The sequence below is a fragment of the Pleurodeles waltl genome, chromosome 5 (genome assembly GCF_031143425.1).
Source record: "Pleurodeles waltl isolate 20211129_DDA chromosome 5, aPleWal1.hap1.20221129, whole genome shotgun sequence".
Classification (NCBI taxonomy): domain Eukaryota; kingdom Metazoa; phylum Chordata; class Amphibia; order Caudata; family Salamandridae; genus Pleurodeles; species Pleurodeles waltl.
In genome coordinates, this window is record NC_090444.1 from 436,056,310 (window position 1) to 436,077,823 (window position 21,514).

The window sequence follows — 21,514 nt, forward strand, 5'->3', positions numbered from 1 at the left end:
TACCGCGCACGGCAGGTACAGGGGGCTCCGGGAGGACAGCAGAACCTAGAAGGCCTTCGGCGCCTACTGAGATGTTTTTGCTGGGAATGTCGTCTGGTAAACTGGAAGGGGTCGTCTTGCACCCCGGGTGGGAAAATACAACTTACTTAGCCCCTTGATACTACTCTTAAAGTCGTTTGTCAGGGAAAGTCAAAACACGTGATCTCCAGTGGAAATATTTGATGCACCGATTTATAAGCAAGATATAGTAAAGCTGCCTTTTATAGGCCAAGCTCACATACCGAGATCTGTAAGGGCGAAAATTGTAATATTAATTAAATGGAAACTTTACAAAACGGTAGAATCATCATTGGTGAAAATGTCAAGTTTTCAAAAATAACACCCTTTACAGTAAATTGTGTGGAATATAAATGTGTGTGGGCTTTCTTTTAAAAAAGAATGATGGACATTCAAGGAACAGTTTTTAAAACATTTTTTTTTACACTTATGATACCTCCGTGGGGTATGTTTTTTAAAGAATGAGTGTTTATTGATGAAAGTTTGTGAAAGAAGATGTAATTGCTTCAAAGTGTTGTGGAATTTGTTACAAACTTTTGATCTGATACATATGGATATATATATATATATATACACACACACACACACTTAAAACTGTAAACCACGGATTTCTCCCAGAAACGCCGATAGACTGCAGGACGCACTGTCACTCAGTAGCAGAGGTGACTGGAGCTGAAGGGGGGGGGGGGGCGTAGGCCAACATCTAGTAGATGCGATGTTGATCGCGGATATTCACTAGTGCAGGGGCATGAAGATTAAGAGATTTGTCCAGAGTCGCAATGTTTGATCGAGTACTAGAGCTGGTATTAGAATGCAGGTCTCCAAGTTAACCACGTCTCCTGATACACAAGCAATCCTGCCAGGGCAGTTTAAAACAGTTCACATACGTGAAGGGAGCAGACAAGAGCACAAGGCAGCTCTAGTATTAGAGGCCCTTTCTTCAACCAGCGGAATGAAGTGTGCATATATAAAACTGCATTTTTTTTTTTTTTTAAACTTAAGATCACTAGGAAAAAACTTCCTTAAAAGGGAAAAGCGTCCCTAAATTCTGAACGTATTCTGAGTTTTGCAGAGTTCTCTAGTTGTGATTTAACATGAATATCTGCCGTTTTTGAGGTGGCAAGTGTCGGAGCCTGTGTGTGTGGAGAGGCTGCGAAGGCCTCGGTGTATCGAGCCCCTTCCCAGGCGCCGTCTCGGGGATGGGGCGGACGCTACAGCCGTGCGTGGAGCAGGAACCCGCACCTGGCGGAGATGTTTAAAGGCAGAGGGGCGCCTCTCTGAGCACCAGCGCTCGGACCGCCACACGAGGTGACTGACTGCAGGGAGTACCCAGGAGGCTCGCGGGGAGCCCGGGACGGGTACAGTGACGCAGTACGGCCTCGGCGGAATCTAGCGTCCCAGGCGCGTGTACGGCCGTCATCCAAGCGGGCCCGAGGCCAGCGCCTGCCTCACGCGGCGGAGCGGGCTTCACGGCACTCTCCATTGGGATCTAGGCGGAGAGGAAGAAACTCGGAAGAGGAACGAAACTGTCTGTACCGAGCTGTCCTCGCGTGAACTTCCTGCAGGTGTGCGCTACCGGAATAAATAAAGCCTCTGCTTTCTACACAGTGCTGAGGTGGGACCGCGGCGGCTGACGGCCAGACCCGCGTACGGGTCGGTTACTGCCGCTGGGGCACCGGCTCCCGGAACCCGCCACGCGAGCCACCAGAGGGCGGGGAGAGTAGCTCACGGGGAGTTTGTCTTCATTGGACGAAGAGATGTCACTCAAAATGGGATCCGGAGCCGGGTTGGCTGGCAGGAGATGTTACGCACGGGCCTGGCGCGCACCCACGGTGGCAGGGGCGGGGCCTGGGGAAGGTGATCAATCTTCATCAGTCCGAGGCTGGCAATCACCCTCAGCGCCGGCCGCCGAGCAACACCGACCGCAGGTAATGCGCAGCCGACGTCGTCGTCAGTAGCAGCGCCCCCGCCCCCTGGCTCAGCCCTGAGTGCAGGGGGCAGGGCAGCCTTTCTGTACTGGGGGAGGGCTCCGGGGCAGCAGCTGCGCCGACCACACTCTCGCTTCGGCGCCTTACTTTACTAAACTGCCCTTACTGTACTTTCGCGGTGCAAAACACAACTTGCACCGCACGTTCCAACCGGTCTGTTTTCAGGGTATCTGAAGTTATTTAGTTTCGCAAGGTGTATGGACTTTTTGTTGTTTTCTCTCAGTTCAGTGAAGAAGCACATGATCTCTCGGCAGAGCTGCCCCAAGGTTTAGATTTGTTTTTCTTCATTCCTTAAAGGCATTGTTTCCGCGCATAGAACCGGTGACCGACTCCCCCTTTCAAGTTTACTCAGCGCTGCCACCCTTCCCAGCTCTGTAGATCTGTCCCCATCGTGTAGAAAGTGTAGTTCTGGGCTTTGGACATGGTTGTGCTTTACTTGTGAGTTCTGGTGTTGTTTTGCTCTCCGGCTTTCTGACGTGTGCCTGCAGGTGGGGTGGTGCTGGTGTAAATCCTGCCTCCTCCTGTCGCCAGGCGATGTGACTGTTAAGTTGTCAGACTGGTTCTCTTCCTTCTGGGCGATCGAAAATCGAGGGGAAGAAATGACTTAAAATCTAAATGGCAGGGGGTCCTGAATTTTAGAATCCAACGCATAGTCTTTGCGCGCTCTGCGATATTTAGGGAACGACCCTGTAGACACAATGTTAACGGCAATTGAGGAGGAGTCTGTGAGACTTCTAAAATGTGTCCATGTCCCGCATTGAGTTGTTTTCTTGTTGGCACAGTAATTGGCCTCGATCTGGAGTATTTAATATAAAACATGAATAACAACTAGCTTGCGCGGATTTCCACTCTCCGTGTAGGCCAGGCTTTGGCAGGAGCAGACTGGGCGGTTGTGATCATTTGATGGAGGTGAGTGGTTTCAGCTGGTAATTGGAGGGGCGGGTTTCTTCCCCTTTCGGTGGGTGAATGTTTTGTTGCTGATAAGACCGCTGCCCCCTTCTGTGCAATGGCCCGCGGGATCCCTTTGGCCAGGGGCCTAGTAGCGTTGTGCAGACTCCCCATCTGCTTGTAGTTTTCCCAACTTTTTTTTTGTTTCTAAATAAAATCCATATTTTCTATCTGTAAAAGTGTTTTGGTCGTGATAGAATGGGAATGCGTTATTTCCTTTTCACGCCTAGCAGAAAAACAGCGTTTTGGTAAACATAGGTAATTGAGGCATTTGCATTAAAGCAGCTCGTGTAATTAGAACCTGCCACTGTGTGTTTATTTCTACACCATGGCCTTTTCAAATTCTGATTGAAACGTTAACAGCCATTAGAGGGGGTTGCCTGGTGTGGAATGCAACAGGTTGTCAATGGCGGGGCCTGGGAGTGCGAGTTTTTGGCAGTGGAGTCTGAACTTCTAAAACGAATACACAATTTACTTTAAAGAAAGCAGGCTTGAAGTCAAAGTGCACCGCGCTTTCCTATTTACGAGTTAGCTTCTACAAATGACAGCTTCCCCTTGTGGCACAAGTCATATGTATTGCTTTAGTCTCAGAAATATACATATTTAAAAAAATAGATATACTTGGGTTACACTTTCGAATGCCTGGTGAAGTGGCGTCTGAGCTGTTCAGTTTCTACGTTGGTCTCGCACTTTCTGATTTATTGATAAGCCGAGACTTACCCTTTTAATTGTAGTGAAGTCTCGAAGTGTTTCCGGCTTATCTACAAAATACTCGGTCATCGACATCTCAGTTTTTTAAATATCCATGTGAATGTTTAAATAACAATGGACTCGAAGCAGTGATTCGGACATTAACAGGCCGCCTTTGAAGCATCTCAGTGCAAACTGAAATATCTTAAATTGGCCTAAAGGTAAACAAATGAAATGAAAAAAACAATTTATAGTAAACCTTTCTTTTGTGCATCTACACGACGCCTGGTTAAATATAATAGTTAAAGCCGCTGTCTGTGGATTTAACTTTGTATTAATGGTTTCCTTTCTAAATGTTTCTTTTTTCGACCCGCAGGGCGGACAAAATTCGCGCTTCACCCTCGTTGGACACTGCGTTGTTTATCCATGCTCTTCAAAAACATTTAAGTGAGTTTGGTCTTAAGAGTCTAGAAAAAGTGAATTGCAATTTTACCATGCAATAATAAAGCTGGCCTTTCAGAAAAGTCTGACGTGAGCCTTGCAGACAACATTTGAAGGCAGTCGACTGAATGTTGTAGTTGTTTTTGAGAACTTTCATGTATTTATTGCACCGAGTCGGTGGGGGAAACTGACGCGTGAGAACTGAGCGCAGTGGTAAAAGTTTTCAAGCATGAAATGTTATAACGCAGAAAATAGTATACATTTTTCAGGAAACTATTGCTTCGCTTCTTTTTCTAACAGGGTTTGTCAGATTTTGTGAAGCTCGGAGGAGGCGAAAGAAAGAAGAGCCTTGACGATCTCAGCCCCTTCTTTTCGGGTGCGGGTCGGGCAGCACCATTCAGGGATTTAGCATGATGTCCTATCTCAAACAGCCCCCCTACGGCATGAACGGCCTGGGGCTGAGCGGAGCCGGCATGGACCTGCTGCACCCCTCGGTGGGGTATCCGGGTAAGCAAATGTGTGTGCGCGCCGCTGGGCCCGGTGCTGTGGCACGCTGGCGCAAAGCCTCACGGTTGACTGTCTATTTTATTTGATTTTTACTACTCCTTATTCACTACCCCAACTAATAGATGGTTGATTTGTAAAATATAGGTTGGGGCGTAGCTTAGTTAGGAAGATGTTGGGGGGGTAGGGAATGGTGGTCTTCAGATTTCCCGACAATTATGCTGGGACGTCTTGTTAAAACACATATGAGAAGCAGGGCACAAGAGGGAGTGGGGGCTGAAGGGACAGTGGATTGTTAGGGGCGCCCAAAACTCACTTTTCAAACTAATCCACTTTTAAGGCCTTCAAAACAGAAACAAGAGTGTGGGTGTGTAAAAGTCCCAGGTGAAATCCGACAGATAATTTACTGTGCCCTACGGTAAGCACTTGTGCCCACCTAATTAATATTTCAGGAACTACTACCTGAACATCCCAACTAAGATTAAACCTATTAACAATTGGGGGGGGGGGGGTTTACATTAGACATTTAAAAGATACAGTGGTGAGGCCTTTAGAGGCTGAGTGCCAGTGCACAACTTCTACCGATTCTCACCCGGTGCCAGCCAGTGATCCTGCCCACAGTACCAGTGCGCTGTTCAGTCACTCTGTCGTGTCTCACTGTCTTGCCCCCCTCAGAAGAAGGACAATGCTGCACAGATTAACTTTGCTTTTCTAGTTGATGATTTAAAAGTTGGATTTTTGTCGCGAAGGAAAGCCTGTGGAAATAGTGGTAGGACGTTGTTGTTGCCCATGTGTGGCGGTTTGATTACCTCAAGTGCTGCTGAACCAGAGAATTAAGGAAGGTTTGCAGACTGCACCAAACTAACATAGTTGCTTAAAAATTGCTAATTTCGTTCCATCCCCTTCTGAAAACTTTTGTTTTTATTTTCGGGGTGGGGAAGGTGCGACACTGGGGTCGGGCAGATAAAGATCAGTTAATCTAAAAACGTTCTGGAGTGTCGATATCATAAAACCAGCAATATTTCTGCATTTTTTTTTTTCTCGTCTACTTTTGGAAATATGTGCGTTGAATTTATTTAGTGAAAGTAATTTTCGATAAACTTAAAGTGGCAGGTTAGGTTAAGAATTCGAGTGCCACGGGAGGGCAGTGCTCTGATCACTGACCATACTTGTAGCCCCTGCCCTCTGTACAGGACAACACTTTCCTGCATGGTGTGCCTTTGAGGTCGTGCCGGGCAGTGCGCGAGGCCCGCTGTTGTGTGTGTGTGTGTGTGTGTGTGTGGTAGATTTCGCAGTTAAAATGGTGTTTGCTCCAGTGATGCGTTTGGCTTGTGTCCTAATAAATGGTTCGACTCGCTGGTGTTTAATACTAGTTTTGCTGTTGCATGGGGTTGGCTGGCGCATAGTTCCGCATGCGGATCCTAGGTGTTGATGCGAGAGGGGCGCCGACGTACTTATGGGGCTCGCTGCTATTGCTTGCTGCCAGTGGTTGTATGTGGCTCGGTGGTGTAAGTGTGTATAAGGGGTCTCTCATTGGTGATGCGGTGTGTGTACCTCTGGCTGCAATTGATACAGGTGTTTGTATGTGGCCTGGTGGTGTGTGTGGTGTCTCGCTGTTATTGATGTGGTGGGTCTCTCCTACTGACGGCGTGGCCGCCTGTGTGCGGGTATGTCTTGCACCTATTGAATCTAATACTGTTGTGGTGGTGAACCCTGACTGAAGTTGTCCCTCTCTCCGCACAGCCACCCCCAGGAAGCAGCGCCGGGAGCGCACCACCTTCACCCGCTCGCAGCTGGACGTGCTGGAAGCGCTGTTTGCCAAGACCCGCTACCCGGACATCTTCATGCGGGAAGAGGTGGCCCTGAAGATCAACCTGCCCGAGAGCCGTGTGCAGGTGCCGTGGCTGTCTTGCGGATCTGTACTGCTGCGCGTCTTACTATCCACACAACTGCCTCCCTTCCGTGCGCGTCAGTGGCCCACCTTACCTGTCCCTTAGCGCCGCACCATAGGTCAACGCTACTCATGCAAAATGTCCGGCCATATCTAGTTTCGTAGCCTCCTTCTCACCGGTTACCGCAGCCACGGTACTTCCTGCCCCCCCCCCCCCCCCCCCCGCTGCCCTCCGAAAATTGCCGGTACCGCTTTATATCTCTGAGGACTAGTTACAGTACATCTCGGGATGGTGCGAGACAGCCGCCCCACACACACTTAGCTCACACCGTTTCGCCGACCCCTATCTTTCAATGTCCCTTTCACCTCCATTCTTCCCAGCCCCACTTGATGCCTGCCCTGGGTATATCCTCACGCGTGGCTGCCCCCTCTCCTGCACGCGCAAGAGCTGCCAGACCCTACACTTGAACACCTTTACAAACGCTCTGCTGCATACCCGCGACCACCCCTCCCGCACAGTGCCTCGGCTCGCCCCTGTCCCGACCTACACGCTCGCCCATTTTTTAAATATTTTTTTTACACTTTTATTGCGCGAGTGTAGAGTAGTGAATTCACACCTGCTTAATTATGGCTTGGACTACTGGGCGCATCTGTCTATATTTTTATTTTTTTAATAGAGGCCATCCACAGATAATGTGACTAAAATAGCAAAAAAATAAAGTGGGTATGAATTACTATATCCTCCCTCCGTCCATTCTTGGCAAGGCGCTGTTGCAGCCGATCTTAAAGTACTCTATAGGTAAATTGACCAGAAAGGGAGTACAGTACCTAAGTGAGTGTCTGTGCACTGCACACTGCGGGTTGAATTGACACCGGGTACTTGGGTAAATATACAGTGCGACCAGTTACATTTGGACACTCTTCCATTCTAAAGCATGGACGGAGGCGACGTTTCAATAGACTAATCACCCAGAGCTTTCACCAAACTCTAATGAGTTTTGCACGCTGGCTAGCGAAAACGGGGCAACTGTGAGGCTTTGCTAATGCCATTCGGCTAATGCCATTCAAGCATGTGCTGTTTTATAACTATATAAATCCTCGCATCCTCGTTAATTATGTTGATTCTACTTTCATATATTTTTCTTATACAGGCAGCAAAAAATATCGATTGCAAACAGTTTACATGTTAAACTATTACAAATTGTTCCCTTCGAGCAAAAATCTAGTTAGTGCCGTGTTTTGATGTCCGTAAATATCCTTGACAGGATTTTCATATTAACAAGTGTATGAATAAATGTTCTGTATTTTTTGTTGTACACTGGTATGTTAACTATGCATTGTGACGTTCAGTCCTAACTATAAGAATTGACCCTTTCACAAAAATGATCCAGTTAACTTGCTCTGAACAGTTCGGGTTGAGTTAGAGGCCCAGACTGAGCATTGTTCTTCTAGTAAGTTTAGATTTTATTTTTTATTTTTATAAAGTGTAGTTTTTATGCAGTTTTCTGTTGTACTGAGCAGAAAACGATGACTTGAAATGGCTTTATAGAAAAGACCACAATTGCTTTTTTTAAAAAATATATATATGCTTTTATCTACCTTTAAGGATTATTTCGTGTAGTTTCTCATTTTTCTTCCAGAAGTTAGTTAAAAAACAAGTTTTACTACAGGCGATTCAAATGATCTAGCGCAATGCTTATTCCCAGAAGTCAAACTTTGGGGGGCGGCAAGGAAGGATCGCTTGTAGGGCACCTGGTATCGGATTAAAATATTTTTTTTATTTTATTTAAACTAATGAAATGTCATTTACCATTCAGACCGATAGTGAGGATATGGTACAAGTGCATCCAATAATATGTAGCGGTTATCATACATTTTATTAAATAGAAACCTGAAGGCATAATTTTCTCTAACAAACACTTGTATGCGTTTAAAACAGTGTACAGTTATTATTGTGCCCTGTAAGTGTGTGAACTTAAAATGAAGGACATAAGAAAGCAGACTCCATATAACACCCTAAAGTTGGACCAGCCATTGGTTTTGTAAAACGCTTCCTCTTCAGAGGTTGATTAAATATCCCACTCACCAGGCCCGAAGTTTTAAAAACACCAGGTGTTACTGTGCGTGGCTGTTGGTTGCATGCTTAATTCACAGTTGGCTAAACTATTTTGGACTTGGGTGCGCAGCGAGGGTGCCGGGCGTCATTTCCGGCTGACCTGTCAGTACTCCTGACGCTCGGAGGGGGCAGCCATCTTGTGTGCACTAGGCTGGGCGCCATCTTGAAGGGTGCTGCTAGTTTTGCACTGTTTATTGAGGCGTTTGAGCCGGCCTTGAGACGGTGTACTACCGACATAGCACCGTAACCCAGCCGCACAAATACGGCGTATTGTCTCAGAGCGAATACATGGGTTATCTTTTGCAGCAGACTCCAAAGGGCCGCCCTCGCCGGTGTCACGTGGTCCCCGAGTTTGAACGTTGTTACACAATGTTTAGTCGAGCCCTGACCCCTTGTGTTTTGTGTCCCCCCTCCAGGTCTGGTTCAAGAACCGCCGAGCCAAGTGCCGACAGCAGCAACAACAGAACGGCAGCGGCGCTAAGAGCCGGCCAGCCAAGAAGAAGGCCTCGCCGGCGCGGGAGAGCTCGGGCTCGGAGAGCAGCGGCCAGTACACCCCGCCAGCCGCCTCCAGCTCCGCCTCGTCGTCCTCTTCTAGCTCCAACGCCTCCAGCAACACCCATCCAGCTCTCGGCAACCCGGCCTTGGCTCCACTGGGAGGCAGCAGCAATCCTCCGACCTCCTCGTCCTCCATCTGGAGCCCGGCCTCCATCTCCCCAGGCTCGGCTGCCCCGGAGCAGGGAGGTTCCTGCATGCAGCGCTCGGGCTCCGCTGCGGCCTCTTACCCCATGTCCTACGGCCAGGCACCGGGCTACAGCCAGGCCTACCCTCCAGCTGCCTCGCCTTACTTCGGAGGGGTGGATTGCAGCTCCTACTTGGCACCCATGCACTCGCACCACCACCAGCTCAGCCCAATGGCGCCTGCTTCCATGCCGGCCCACCACCACCATCACCACCTCAGCCAGTCCTCCAGCCACCATCACCACCACCATCACCAGAGCTACAGCTCGGGACTGCCTTTCAACTCCCCCGATTGCTTGGATTACAAGGAGCAGAGCGCAGCCTCCTCCTGGAAACTCAACTTCAATTCTCCAGACTGCCTGGACTACAAGGACCAGGCCTCATGGAGGTTTCAGGTCTTGTAGGGAAGGATTGACTCTTGGTACATTTTGTTTTCTTCTCATGGGCAATTGGCTTCTGTGTCTTTGTGTGGTTGAGGTTCCCCAGAAACACAGATGATTTGCAACCAATATGGAGGATTCCTATACAAACAATTTTTTGCGCACATTAGGATGTGGATATTGTTAACTTCTTCACTTTCTAGAGCCTGGGCGGCTATCAACTTTCAACAATGTTCGTTGAGTCTGTCTTTTTCGAGGCTGTGTACAACCTGCAATTGCATTTTACAGATGACTTTATTCTACATGAGGTTTTAGGTTTATGGACCGTGGCATTCTTACCAACAGGACTGCCTCACGTGTCTTAATTGTAAAGTGAAACGGAATGTATGGCACATGAAGACCCTTTTTTTTTTTTTTTTTTTTGCCAGGTCACTTGCCCAGACTCTACCCAAAATGCTCTTTGATCATGCAACTTAAGTATACATATAAATAAGTGGAGAACAGGTATATGTCCAATGGGCGTTCATCCTGCATAAAACTTGTATAGATTACCTTTCAATTATGAAGCTATATGATGATGGACTGCATATACTCTTGCTGCCAGAAGCAGCTGGAAGTTTGTAAATATTTTAGGCCCGTTCCAGGGGCCACTGTTTTAGTTGATTTTATTGGGTGGATACTTTTAAAGAATCTCCTACTCTTGAAATCCGGGAAATCGGCGAAATCCCTCTCCTTATACCGAAACCAAAAGTGATCTAATCTTGTAATTTTACAAGGTTTAAACAGCGATTTGTATTTATTAAAACGAAATCAAGTTCTATTGGAACACGGTAAAATATGAATGTCTAAAGGGGGATGTATAGCACTCAAGGGGAGGTGTCTGCTCATGTAAGCAAATATGAAAAAGCTTTATGTTAAATGGTACTGCTGTTTCGGGACTGTGGCTGGATTCCGGTTCATGTGTTGGAGGTGGGGGGGTTGCAGTTTCCCTACTTCCTGTATATTTTAGAAGCCACCCGTCTAGTGTTTCAGACCTGCTTTTCCTCACCGGACTAGAGTCCGAGAGCACTTGCTGCTGGTCCGGGCTGGCCATAGTCCCCCTTTAAGGGGACGCAGAGGGCAAGAATGTGTTTTCTAAAGGTAAAACCATGACAGTCTCTACAATGACGTGTTCCAATGTAAGGCAACCCCACCCTCTATTTACAAAACCATATAATAAAAGCCAGTCTATTAAACCAGGTGTTCCGTGTGCAACGTCATTTTAATGAGTAGTACCAACATGGCAGTGTGTCAGTTATGCTGCTTTCTGGATTGTCACGAGAGACGGTTCACTGTGTATTCTCGTTATTTTAATAACTTCAATGGACAAACTAAATATGTGATTGGGTTGCATAAACTCAGATCGCTGCAGGCCCTCGCATGTTTCACACTGCGCTTTTAACTGCTGTGGGTGCCTTTTCCTTAGGGGTGTCAAAGTTTGAGCGCCCTGAGTGTTTTTGTTTGTTCAAACCCAAGCGCATTCTTAATTTTCCTTTGACACTCCCTTGATGTTCTAGATTATGAGTGCTACACGCAGTTAGGAAAATGTGAAGGATTAAAGGGTCCGTTTGTATGAATATTCATTGCTGCATCGTGGCCTCTGCTAGGTGACACCTTGTAACTGCACCCAAGTAAGATTCAAAATATGAATTTAAAGTGCACTTTACCAAGTAACCTCACAATTTGCAAAAATATGGGAAGCGAAAACCTAGCAGATTGCAGTAAGGACACATTTATTTCGGTTGTTTTTATAGCTCGAACTTTCGAACCCCATTAAGACGCAGTTTTTAACGCGGAGTTGCTGCACTGACTGACTTCTGGGCCATTTTCAAATATATTTAATAATGAACTCCCTAGCTGGAAACCAATTTTTTTTTGTTTTTGTAATAAGTGTGTGTGTATATATATATATATGTGTGTGTGTGTGTGTATATATATATATATATATATATATATATACACACACACACATATATACATACATCCTGGTTTGATGTGCCCTTTGTGAGCAGTATTGGCAGAGTATGTGCGTACTCCTGTCTGGAGCCAGAATGTGAGATGTCTTAGCAGTATCCATCGGTCCCTTCCCCCAAATTAAATCCCATTCCCTATGTACCGACCACGGCCTTCTCTCATCCGGAGGGCCGAGAAAGGAGTACCCATTGAGTTTTACTTGGTAAAGGGCTTTAGAAATCTGGGGTATGCTTTATAGAAATATAACCCGCGCATGGCCTGATATTTGCGACGTCCACTCGGTTATTTCTTTACGTCCGATGCATGTTTACTGTGAGAAAAGTGGAGTTACGTATTCGAGTAACTGTTTGGCGTGGGTCCCATTGGCACCTTGGTCTTCCTCTTGGAGAACTCTGATCTGTAAAGCACCCCCGAACACTGTGATTCAGAATTGAGAACTTGTTCCACATCCTGAGTACACTCAACCCTACAGAAGCACAGCGTTGATATAAACATAGCGCCTCGCAGCCTGTGGTAGTTGCATACAAGCAGCACCCGGGGCAGCAGGCACAGTACGCAGATTGTTCTGAATTTGCAAAGCGTATCAAAAGCCTGATATCTTCAATTTGAGTTCGCCTGGGCCACATCATCTAAAAATATGTTGACACTTACCCGTTTAAGAATGGGACAGTGCAGATACACTCGACTGTCAAAAAGGAGAGAGCCGGTAGGTTTGCAGTGCTTCGAAGTGGGGGGAGGGAGGGGGATCTACCGCATTTCTGTAGGGTAGTGAGTGCCTGCACGTTATATGGGCTTGTCTTGCGCTGGCTCCGACACTCGAAGAGGTGCGACTTTTGTTGGCGGAGCACTTCGTCCTCCGTGGAGTTGCTAAAGGAAGCCATGGCTGCTATGCAAGTCAAAAAGAGCCCTGGAATGCACGCTGTGGGAAACAGTATGTTTTGTTTTTTGTATCGGGGCTAACTCTGTATAATGCCGAACAACCTTAACAACACAAAAGAATGATGGACGGAGTGCTGACAATGCAAACACTCTCCCCCAGTCACAACCGAACAACCACCATTACTTGGCTATTGTGCCACAGCCAGCGGCGTGCCTAAGCGGGATAACCATATGGTGACCAGATTTTGGGACAGGCCACCTATATAGATTTATATATAAAAATCTGTGGGCATGGTAGGTGGAAACGTATTTCAACCACTGGAAACCGCTTTAACCATATTACTCTTTAATCTCCACTTAAAAAAAGCATTCGCTACAGCAGGAACTCCACCCTGGGCCCTCCTCCTGAAACATGGGGTTTCCCCTGTAACCCCTTAACTTAGAATATAGGAAAATAAACATGATCAAAAATAGTTACTCACCTTGGGATTTTTTTTTTAACCTAAATAAAACCAGAGATTTTTTTTTTTTTTAAACATATACTGACAAACATACTTTGCCGAAAAAAACAAAGGTGTGTTTTTTTGTTATTTTTTTTGACACAGGACAAACTTTGCTTCTTTACAGAGTTCTTAAGTAATACCCGGACTGCGCAAAAATCTACAGTATTTTTCGTCATATTAATTCCCCACAATGTTTTTCCTAAGAAAATAAAACTTGAATGTGAGAGCACTGAAATAGGATGAAGTTAAGTTTATTTGTAAGTTATAGGGACCTTTGAGCATACATTTGAATTCTGCTTTACAAAGTTACTCGACTTTTGCCCCCAAAAAACTGTAAATTCTGAAAAACGGTGGGACGCCAGGAGAGTCCTTTGAAAACCGAGACTGTCCGTGGAAATCCGGGACGTCTGGTCACCCTAAGTAACGACCCGGGTCTGACGTGTCCAAGGCTAGTCCTGGTGGGGCAGGTGGACTGGCCTTTGGGATTCCTGAGACCTTGATAAGCCTAGGGAATGAGACCTTAGGGTTATGGTGACGCGCTTGGCAAACAGGAGGCCAGTGTCTGGCCTGGGCTCCGTGGTTGCTCCCCAGCAACGTCTTCTGCTCGGTGCACTCAGGCGCTCCTATAGGCTTGAGTGTGCCACACGCCTCAGAGTGTGTCCCGCTTGTGCCAGGACAGCTGCTGCCCTCCATCCCCCTTTCAGCATAAGCTGCTGCTCGCATGACCCCACAACCCCCCTCTTTAAGGATATTGCCGTTCAACTGGTCTTCGGGAAAGTACAACTTGCAAAAAGTTATGCTTGTCTTTGTGTATTTTTGTCTTTTTTAAATTTGTTTTTATTATGAAGTCGGCTTGATTAAGGCTCTTGAGACACCCACCCCTGTAGTCACGCGGCCAACAGGGGTGAGCACCCAGGAGAAGAAAGGGCATGCTGGGGAAGGAGATGCCAACTCTGAGCAGCCAGAGATGCGGCTTTCCTCCTCACACCGTGTCCCTCTTACTCCACTGCACCTTCCCACAGCACGCCTGCTACCTCCACTGCACCGCTTCCTGCAGCGCGCGTCCCACCTGCTAGCTCCACTGCATTCTCCCGCGGCACATCTACCTTCATTGCACTGCTTCTTTCAGCACGAGTACCACCTACTCTGCTGCAGCTTCCCGCGCCTCAGCTGCCACCTCCACTGCGCCGGTTCCTGCGGCACATTCCCACTTGTTCCTCTGTAGCACTGCCGCTTCTCAGCGCACACATGCTACTCCCACTGCACGGCTTCCTGCAGCACATTTCCACTTCTTCCACTGTAGCACTGCCGCTTCCTGCAGCACAGCTGCTGCCTCCACTCCACCTACTCCACTGCTGCTTCCTGCAGGACGTGTCCCACCTACTCCACTGCAGCTTTCTGCAGCACACCTCTACTGCAGAACTGCACCATTTCCCGTAGTACGTGTCCCACCTACTGCAGTGACACTGCACCGCTTCCTGCAGCATGCGTCCCTCCTACTCCACTGCAGTTTCCCACAGCACCCCTGCAACCTCCCACTGCACCGCTTCCTGCAGTACGTGTTCAGCCTACTCCACTGCAGCTTCCCGCAGCACACCTGCCATCTCCACTGCACCGCTTCCCACAGCACGCTTACCACTTTCTCCACAGAAACCCTGCAAGGCTCCCTCCGCTGCAGCGCTGCCCCTTCTTCCTTGCCTCTAAGGCCCTTCGTCGCCACCTAGCAGGACCTTCGCTTGTGTAGAATCAACAAACTAAGCACTGACTACCTGCACGTTTTCTCACTCACTCGGGTGCTTTGTTGTTGCGCGTAAATGCGTTAAAGACCCGCTAATAGCGGACCGGGAGGCTTGCGCGGATCGTCGGCGCCCAGCCGATGGTTCTTAGAAGCACCCACTGCTCTCTTCCTCCTCAGATGTGACTAATGCTTTAGGAGAAGAGTCCCGATGGTGCGACCTCCGCATACTGGACACCTTGTACTCCAGGGACGTGGCATCTCATGGCCATGGGAAACTGGGCACGGAAACACGCTTTATTGCCGCAGATATCACGGACAAGACTCCTCCACGATGATACCGGAGACACACTCCACTCACCTTTCAGCGGAAGCAAAGCACCCGCGGAGCCCCGTTTCTGAGTGCATCAGAGTTTTCCGATCGGTGCGCAAAGAGCGCACATAGCCCTGCAGCCCGGGGCTCGGAATTCCGAGCTCTGTGGCGAGCACCGCGGCCGGAAGTCCTCTGCTGCCGTAACGTTTGGATGGTCAAACCTCTTGGAATTTGAAAGGCGCAAAGAGCACGGTGTTTACTGTGACTTGCGGACAAATCTGCGTTAGTCACAAATATATATATATACACACACATATATGTGTGTGCACTTTCTCTCTCTTGTTAAATTACAGCGAGTCGGCTGTTACCTGTATGATAAATCACACCGAACCCATCCCCACCCACCACTGCGGACCCACGCAGAATCATGGTATTTGTATGTGTTTAGAGTGCGCCTGAACTCGATACACTGCACCATGAACCAAAATATACCTTGAGTGGATGTTTTTGTACTGCTAATGGGCGCAGTGCACACTGTGGAGAATATCCGTTTATTCTGCAGTTGAGCTCAGTGTACACTGTAGAGAATATCCGTTTTTACAGCATTGGCGCTCAGTGCACATTGTAGAGAATAACCGCATATACTGCAGTGGAGCTCAGTGCACACTGTACAGAATATCTGCTTCTACAGCATTGGCGCTCAGTGCACATTGTAGAGAATAACCGCATATACTGGAGTGGAGCTCAGTGCACACTGTAGAGAATATCCACTTCTGCTGCAGTGGAGCTCAGCGTACATTGTAGAGAATATCCGTTTCTACTGCAGCTGAGCTCAGTGCACCCTTTAGAGAATATCCATGTCTACTGCAGTGGAGCTCAGTACACACTGCATTGCATATCCGTTTCTATTGCAATGGAGCTCAGTGCACATTGTAGAGAATATCTGTTTATACTGCAGTGGAGCTCGGTATGCACTGCAGAGTATATCCGTTTCTACTGCATCTGAGCTCAGTACACACTATTGAATATCCGCGTCACCTGCAGTGGAGCTCACTACACACTGCATTACATATCCGTGTCTCCTGCAGTGGAGCTCAGTACACACTGCATTTCTTATCCGTTTCTACTGCATGGAGCTCAATGCACTTTGTAGAGAATATGTTTTTACTGCAGCTGAGCTCAGTACACACTATTGAATATCCGGGTCTACTGCAGTGGAGCTCAGTACACACTGTATTGAATATCCGTGTCTACTGCAGTGGAACTCAGTACACACTGCATTGTATATCCGTTTCTACTGCAGTGGAGCTCAGTGCACTTTGTAGAGAATATCTGTTTTTACTGCAGCTGAGCTCAGTACACACGATTGAATATCCGTGTCTCCTGCAGTGGAGCTCAGTACACACTGCATTGCTTATCCGTTTCTACTGCAGTGGAGCTCAGTGTACATTTTAGAGAATGTCTGTTTATACTGCAGTAGAGCTCGGTGCACACTGTATAGAATATCCGTTTCTAATGTAATGGAGCTCAGTGCACACGGCATTGTATATTCGTTTCTACTGCAGTAGAGTTAACGCACACCGTAGAGAAGATCTGTTTAGACTGCGGACACTGTAATTGTATGTTTTTACTCAACGGGGGCACAATGCACGTAGTAGAGAAGCTCCGTTTATTCTGCACAGAAACTCAGTGCCTACTATATAGAAGATGTGTTCATCCTACATCAGAGCTCAATGCACACTGTAAAGAAGCATATATATTGCTAATGGGGGCAGTGCACACAGCAGAGAAGACATGTTTATTCCGCGCCGCAGCTCAGTGCACACTGCAGACATGTTTTTAAAGCGCCGCAGGTCAATGCACACTGCAGACATGTTTATACCGCGCCGCAGCTCAATGCACAATGTAAAGAGGCATATATATTGCTAATGGGGGCAATGCACACTGCAGAGAAGACTGTAGACATGTTTATACCGCGCCGCAGCTCAATGCACACTGTAAAGAAGCATATATATTGCTAATGGGGGCAATGCACACTGTAGACATGTTTATACCGCGCCGCAGCTCAATGCACACTGTAGACATGTTTATACCGCGCCGCAGCTCAATGCACACTGTAGACATGTGTATACCGCGCCGCAGCTCAATGCACACTGCAGACATGTTTTTACTGCGCCGCAGCTCAAGGCACATCGTATAGAAGACGTGTCCAGACGCCCGCGGGGGGGGTCGAGGGTGCTGTGTATCCTCTGTGAAGAGAATGTGGGCTGCTGGTGCACGCGCTGTGGATGTGTAAGTCCTGTTACGCTGCCAGGGTGGCTCAAGGACCCAGCTGAACTCTGGTTCTTGACATCAGTATGTCCCGCACCTCACGAGTTCGAGTCCCGCCAAGGCAGCCTCAGCTCTTCATCGTTTAGAGGTCGGCTAGCTAAGTACCATCACTTTGGGAAATGGCGCCAAAACATTTGGAAAAGATGGTAAGAAAAACAAGATGTTGCCAACAGACGAAAAGTTGGCTGTTTGTTGTAGTGCAGTGTGTCACAATAACAGCCCAAACGGTGGTATTTTCATTTAGGCAGCAACATAAGCGCCACCAATCTTCCCCCAGAGGGCCACCTCGTGCTTGAAACCACCTGTGTGAACAGAGAACCGGGCGTCTTCTTGGTGCGGCTTACACAATCGGCTTTTTAAAGTATCGTGTGCCTAAAATTGTGACTCGTGAAAACGACTCAGGCCCACGGGGCTCGTAGTGCAAAGCCCTCACATGAGGAGGCCATTCAGGTGACTTTGTGCTGTGGAAAGGGGCCCTACCAATCGTGTTATTTTCCCTTCGAAGTCAAATTTAGGGAGAAAGAAAATAAATGTGCAATTTCCGCCTTTTCGTACCACTGAAAACGAGTCAATCGACGCATCTATGAAGGAATAACCATGTATTAGAGTGCGCCTGGTTATTTAGGGCTTTCCCACACTGTGGTGTACAATCGCATGACGAAATGAAAGGCGCGAAACCTAAGGAATACATGGAAAGTGAGCTTTGTCCCTTCCCCGTTTTGTTGTTTTAAAATAAATTGCCCCAAATGAGCGAGTTGCAATGGCTTCCCCGTAGGTTCAAATACTTACACTTTTAATACCATTTGTATACACCTTTCTACGAACCACGGGCTTTCCTGGTATTATTTAGTTACAGGCCTGTTCATTTGACTTAACTGTAGCTCCTGAGCCGACTCCACTCTGTGAAGCGCTATGAGGACACGGAGGTATGATCAGCTGTGTATAAACCACAAATTAAATAAATATATGAGGCTGTTGGAGTTCCTCACTCAAAACTTAAAACTTACACGTAGTAATATTTATCTTTTGACTACGTGAATTCGCGCCACACATTCCTTTTCTGAGGTGTTTAAATAGTAGGTGGTATTACTGCCCGTTTTACCGTCCTCGGAAGGAGGAAAGGCTGCGACGGCCACGCCGGGAGTCGAACTGGCGGCCTGTGCATCACAGCCAGTCTCAAGGGCGAGGAGAGGGCTAGGCCTGGTGTGAATCACAAAGGTGTGCTCTCTGCACTTTGCATGTTTGTTTACGATATTTCATCGGCCAATGAGAGGAGGTTCAGAGCAGTGGACTAGGCAGGGGTGCGTGGGCCCAACGAGATAGCCCGCCCTCGTTTCTAGAACCAACAGCATGATTACGCCAGAATCAAGGAGCCGCCAAAATTATAAACAAAATGACGATTGCTTTACTGAAACATCAAGAAGTAGAAACAGAACACGGCTTACCGAGAAAAGTTCCAACTAAATAGCCCTAGACTTCCAAGGACAAATGAGAACCTACTAAAATCAGAATTTCTGAGATAAGGAAAAAATAGCCCGAGACAAGAAATAAAGGAATAAATTCGGACTCTCGGGAATAACATTAAAAGTCCATAATCCAAGATTACTGAGACAAGTAAAAAACAATGTAACCCAAGGTTTTCCGGGCAGCAAAGATTATTAGAAAATAACCTTAGATGCGTAACTGATATAACTTTAAATCTATTAACCTCAAACTTTCGCATACAGCAAAACACGTAAAAGAAAATTATCCTAAACTTTTTTAAGCGAATACAAATAAACCACGCCTGAAGTAAGAAAACAAACTGCAATCGAAACAAAGAAGAGTTTACCCATAACACGTTAGGTCTGCACTTAAACCGTATACACATACAAATAACCCCTTCCACCCTTCCGAAGTCACCGGTGTTTAACTGGCTGCATCAAACACGGGGCGGCACTCACCAGTGGCGTCGTTAAAGGGGGACAGATGCCCCCCATAATCCCTTGGGGCCCCCTCGGCAGCTGATGAACAACACCGAACACAAGAAGCAGACACTGCACATTGCAACACGCATTTGTCTATCTCCCTGCAGTGCAAAGCAGCGTGTTTGGAAGTGAAACACGAGCCTGCACGTTTTCTTAAAATGTGTAAGTCCGACTCCCTATATACGTGTATCTATACATGTATAGACCTAGATGTATGCACACATCCGCACAGTCAGATGTAAACAATTGCCTATGTGTCTGTGTAGGCGCGCGCTTGTATATACAATATATGCGTACATACTCTTGATGGTTGCTCTTCGTAGGGGGCGCCACCAGTTTGATCTATGTGCCCTTCTCCCCCCAAAAAACACGTGTAGGGTCGCCACATCCCTAGATTAAGCTTGACTTTAAAAAATAAATTATCACTTCTTTAGCGGTAAATAATTGAAGGTAACCAAGCGCTATGGGCGAACAGCAGCAGCATGTTTCGAGTTCAAAACAGAAAAAGTTCTCGTAACTTTCTTGAACTGGAAACCAAACAATCCCCAAAACCACAGGAAATGCACGGAAATGACGTTTTAACAAATTAAACAGAAGAGTAGCTTGTAATCTTCTGATCAGTCGTCAGGAGTTCTTTTAAATACGTAGTTGTCTTGTGAAGTGAGTGGTAACCGCGGATTATTTGTGCTTTTCCCGACGCGCTGCCTGGCGCTGCTCACGCACCTGATTGCTTGCTGTATACACTGCGGGGTTCAGCGGACACCCCGTGTGTAGATGGGACAGTCCCGGTGGGGGTTCTGTGGCCCTACATGGTGCACCCCAGAAAATGCCAGCCTCTACCCTGATCTGGGAACATCTACCAGCCCGCTCCCTTCCCGTTACAGGGACCGGGGACGTGCGGAGGGGGTACTTAAAACAAAATGACAAACAGTGTATTGTTAAAAATAGAAGCAAATACACGGAACCGTGTGTTTATTTTCGGAGGGATACTTTACAATTTCGAAGCACAGAAAATGTAGACAAAAATCCAACATTAACGAACTTCGTGGCTGTGTCAAGAATAAGTCAAACGAGAGAAGGGGGCATGATCTCATGAAATTACCAATGGTTAAAAATATGGCTCATGTGAATTTGTGGCGCATTTTACACGTGTTTTTTTAAAAGCCTGTATTCTATCTTCTGATAGTTCCTCTCAGATAGAAAAAATGAGACGTTTCGAAGATTAACGCCCGTCAGCTGCAATCTGCACGTTGTCGATGCAGAACGGGACATTTACTACGGTTTATGTTTGGATTTCCATTTTATTAGGTTTTGACAGACATGGTTTAAACAAACGCCACAGAGTAAACAGCAGTCCTCAAATTACACAATGAAGAGATGTGGCATAATCTCCAGGGTCCACAAATCAAATTTTTCAAAATTAGATCACTCGACGTATGTTCTTGATATTATATAAGATGTCCGTCAGTAACCTCCCTTCTGGACCCTCTGGTGCTCATGCAGCGTCCTATCCCGGCTCGGCTCGGCCCGTGACTGCTCATCCCATCTTCTGTCCGGGCTCCTGTCTGTTGGACACCGAACACACTACACAGATACACCTGCTCGGACTTCGCGGTGCACATTTTGGCGGCTCAGTGAACTGGGGGGGGGGGGGGGGGGGTGGAGGAGGTGTAGCTGCGGCTCATTACTCACCCGGATGTTGATCGAAGCCCCTCATAAAAATACAGCAAGTCGGTCTTTGTCCCTGTGTATTTATTTTGCATTTTTATAAATCGAGAAGTCGGCCCAGGGGCTTTGGGGCGCTTCACGTGAGCACCAGTTACATCACCCAAGGTCAGATTATCTGTTTTTTAGGGAGAGTAAGTGATTTGTACAGAATCATAGGAGGTTCAGTCGTCGCCGGGATTAGAACCTGGTTGTCCAGTTCCAAAGTCGGCAGTAACGCCACATCCGCTCTTAAAGTCAAACAGCGTCCACGAGATGAATTAATAAAAAGTAACCACCCTGGAAAGTGACACGC

The 21,514-nt window shown here is 47.3% G+C and overlaps 1 protein-coding gene across 3 annotated transcripts; it reads left to right on the forward strand.

Moving 5' to 3' along the window:
- The first annotated feature begins 1,567 nt into the window (after positions 1–1,567).
- OTX1 (orthodenticle homeobox 1) lies at positions 1,568–10,991 on the forward strand. 3 transcript variants are annotated; one of them, XM_069234216.1, is made up of 5 exons: positions 1,568–1,985; positions 4,060–4,130; positions 4,425–4,631; positions 6,372–6,523; positions 9,052–10,991. In XM_069234216.1, exons 3-5 carry the CDS (start codon positions 4,535–4,537, stop codon positions 9,775–9,777), a joined length of 975 nt encoding a protein of 324 aa, XP_069090317.1. In that variant the 5' UTR covers positions 1,568–1,985; positions 4,060–4,130; positions 4,425–4,534; the 3' UTR covers positions 9,778–10,991. The 3 variants fall into 3 exon arrangements, with proteins under 3 accessions (XP_069090317.1, XP_069090318.1, XP_069090316.1); XM_069234217.1 differs by lacking the exon at positions 1,568–1,985 and adding an exon at positions 2,058–3,904; XM_069234215.1 differs by lacking the exon at positions 1,568–1,985 and adding an exon at positions 2,059–2,954.
- Positions 10,992–21,514: the final 10,523 nt, after the last annotated feature.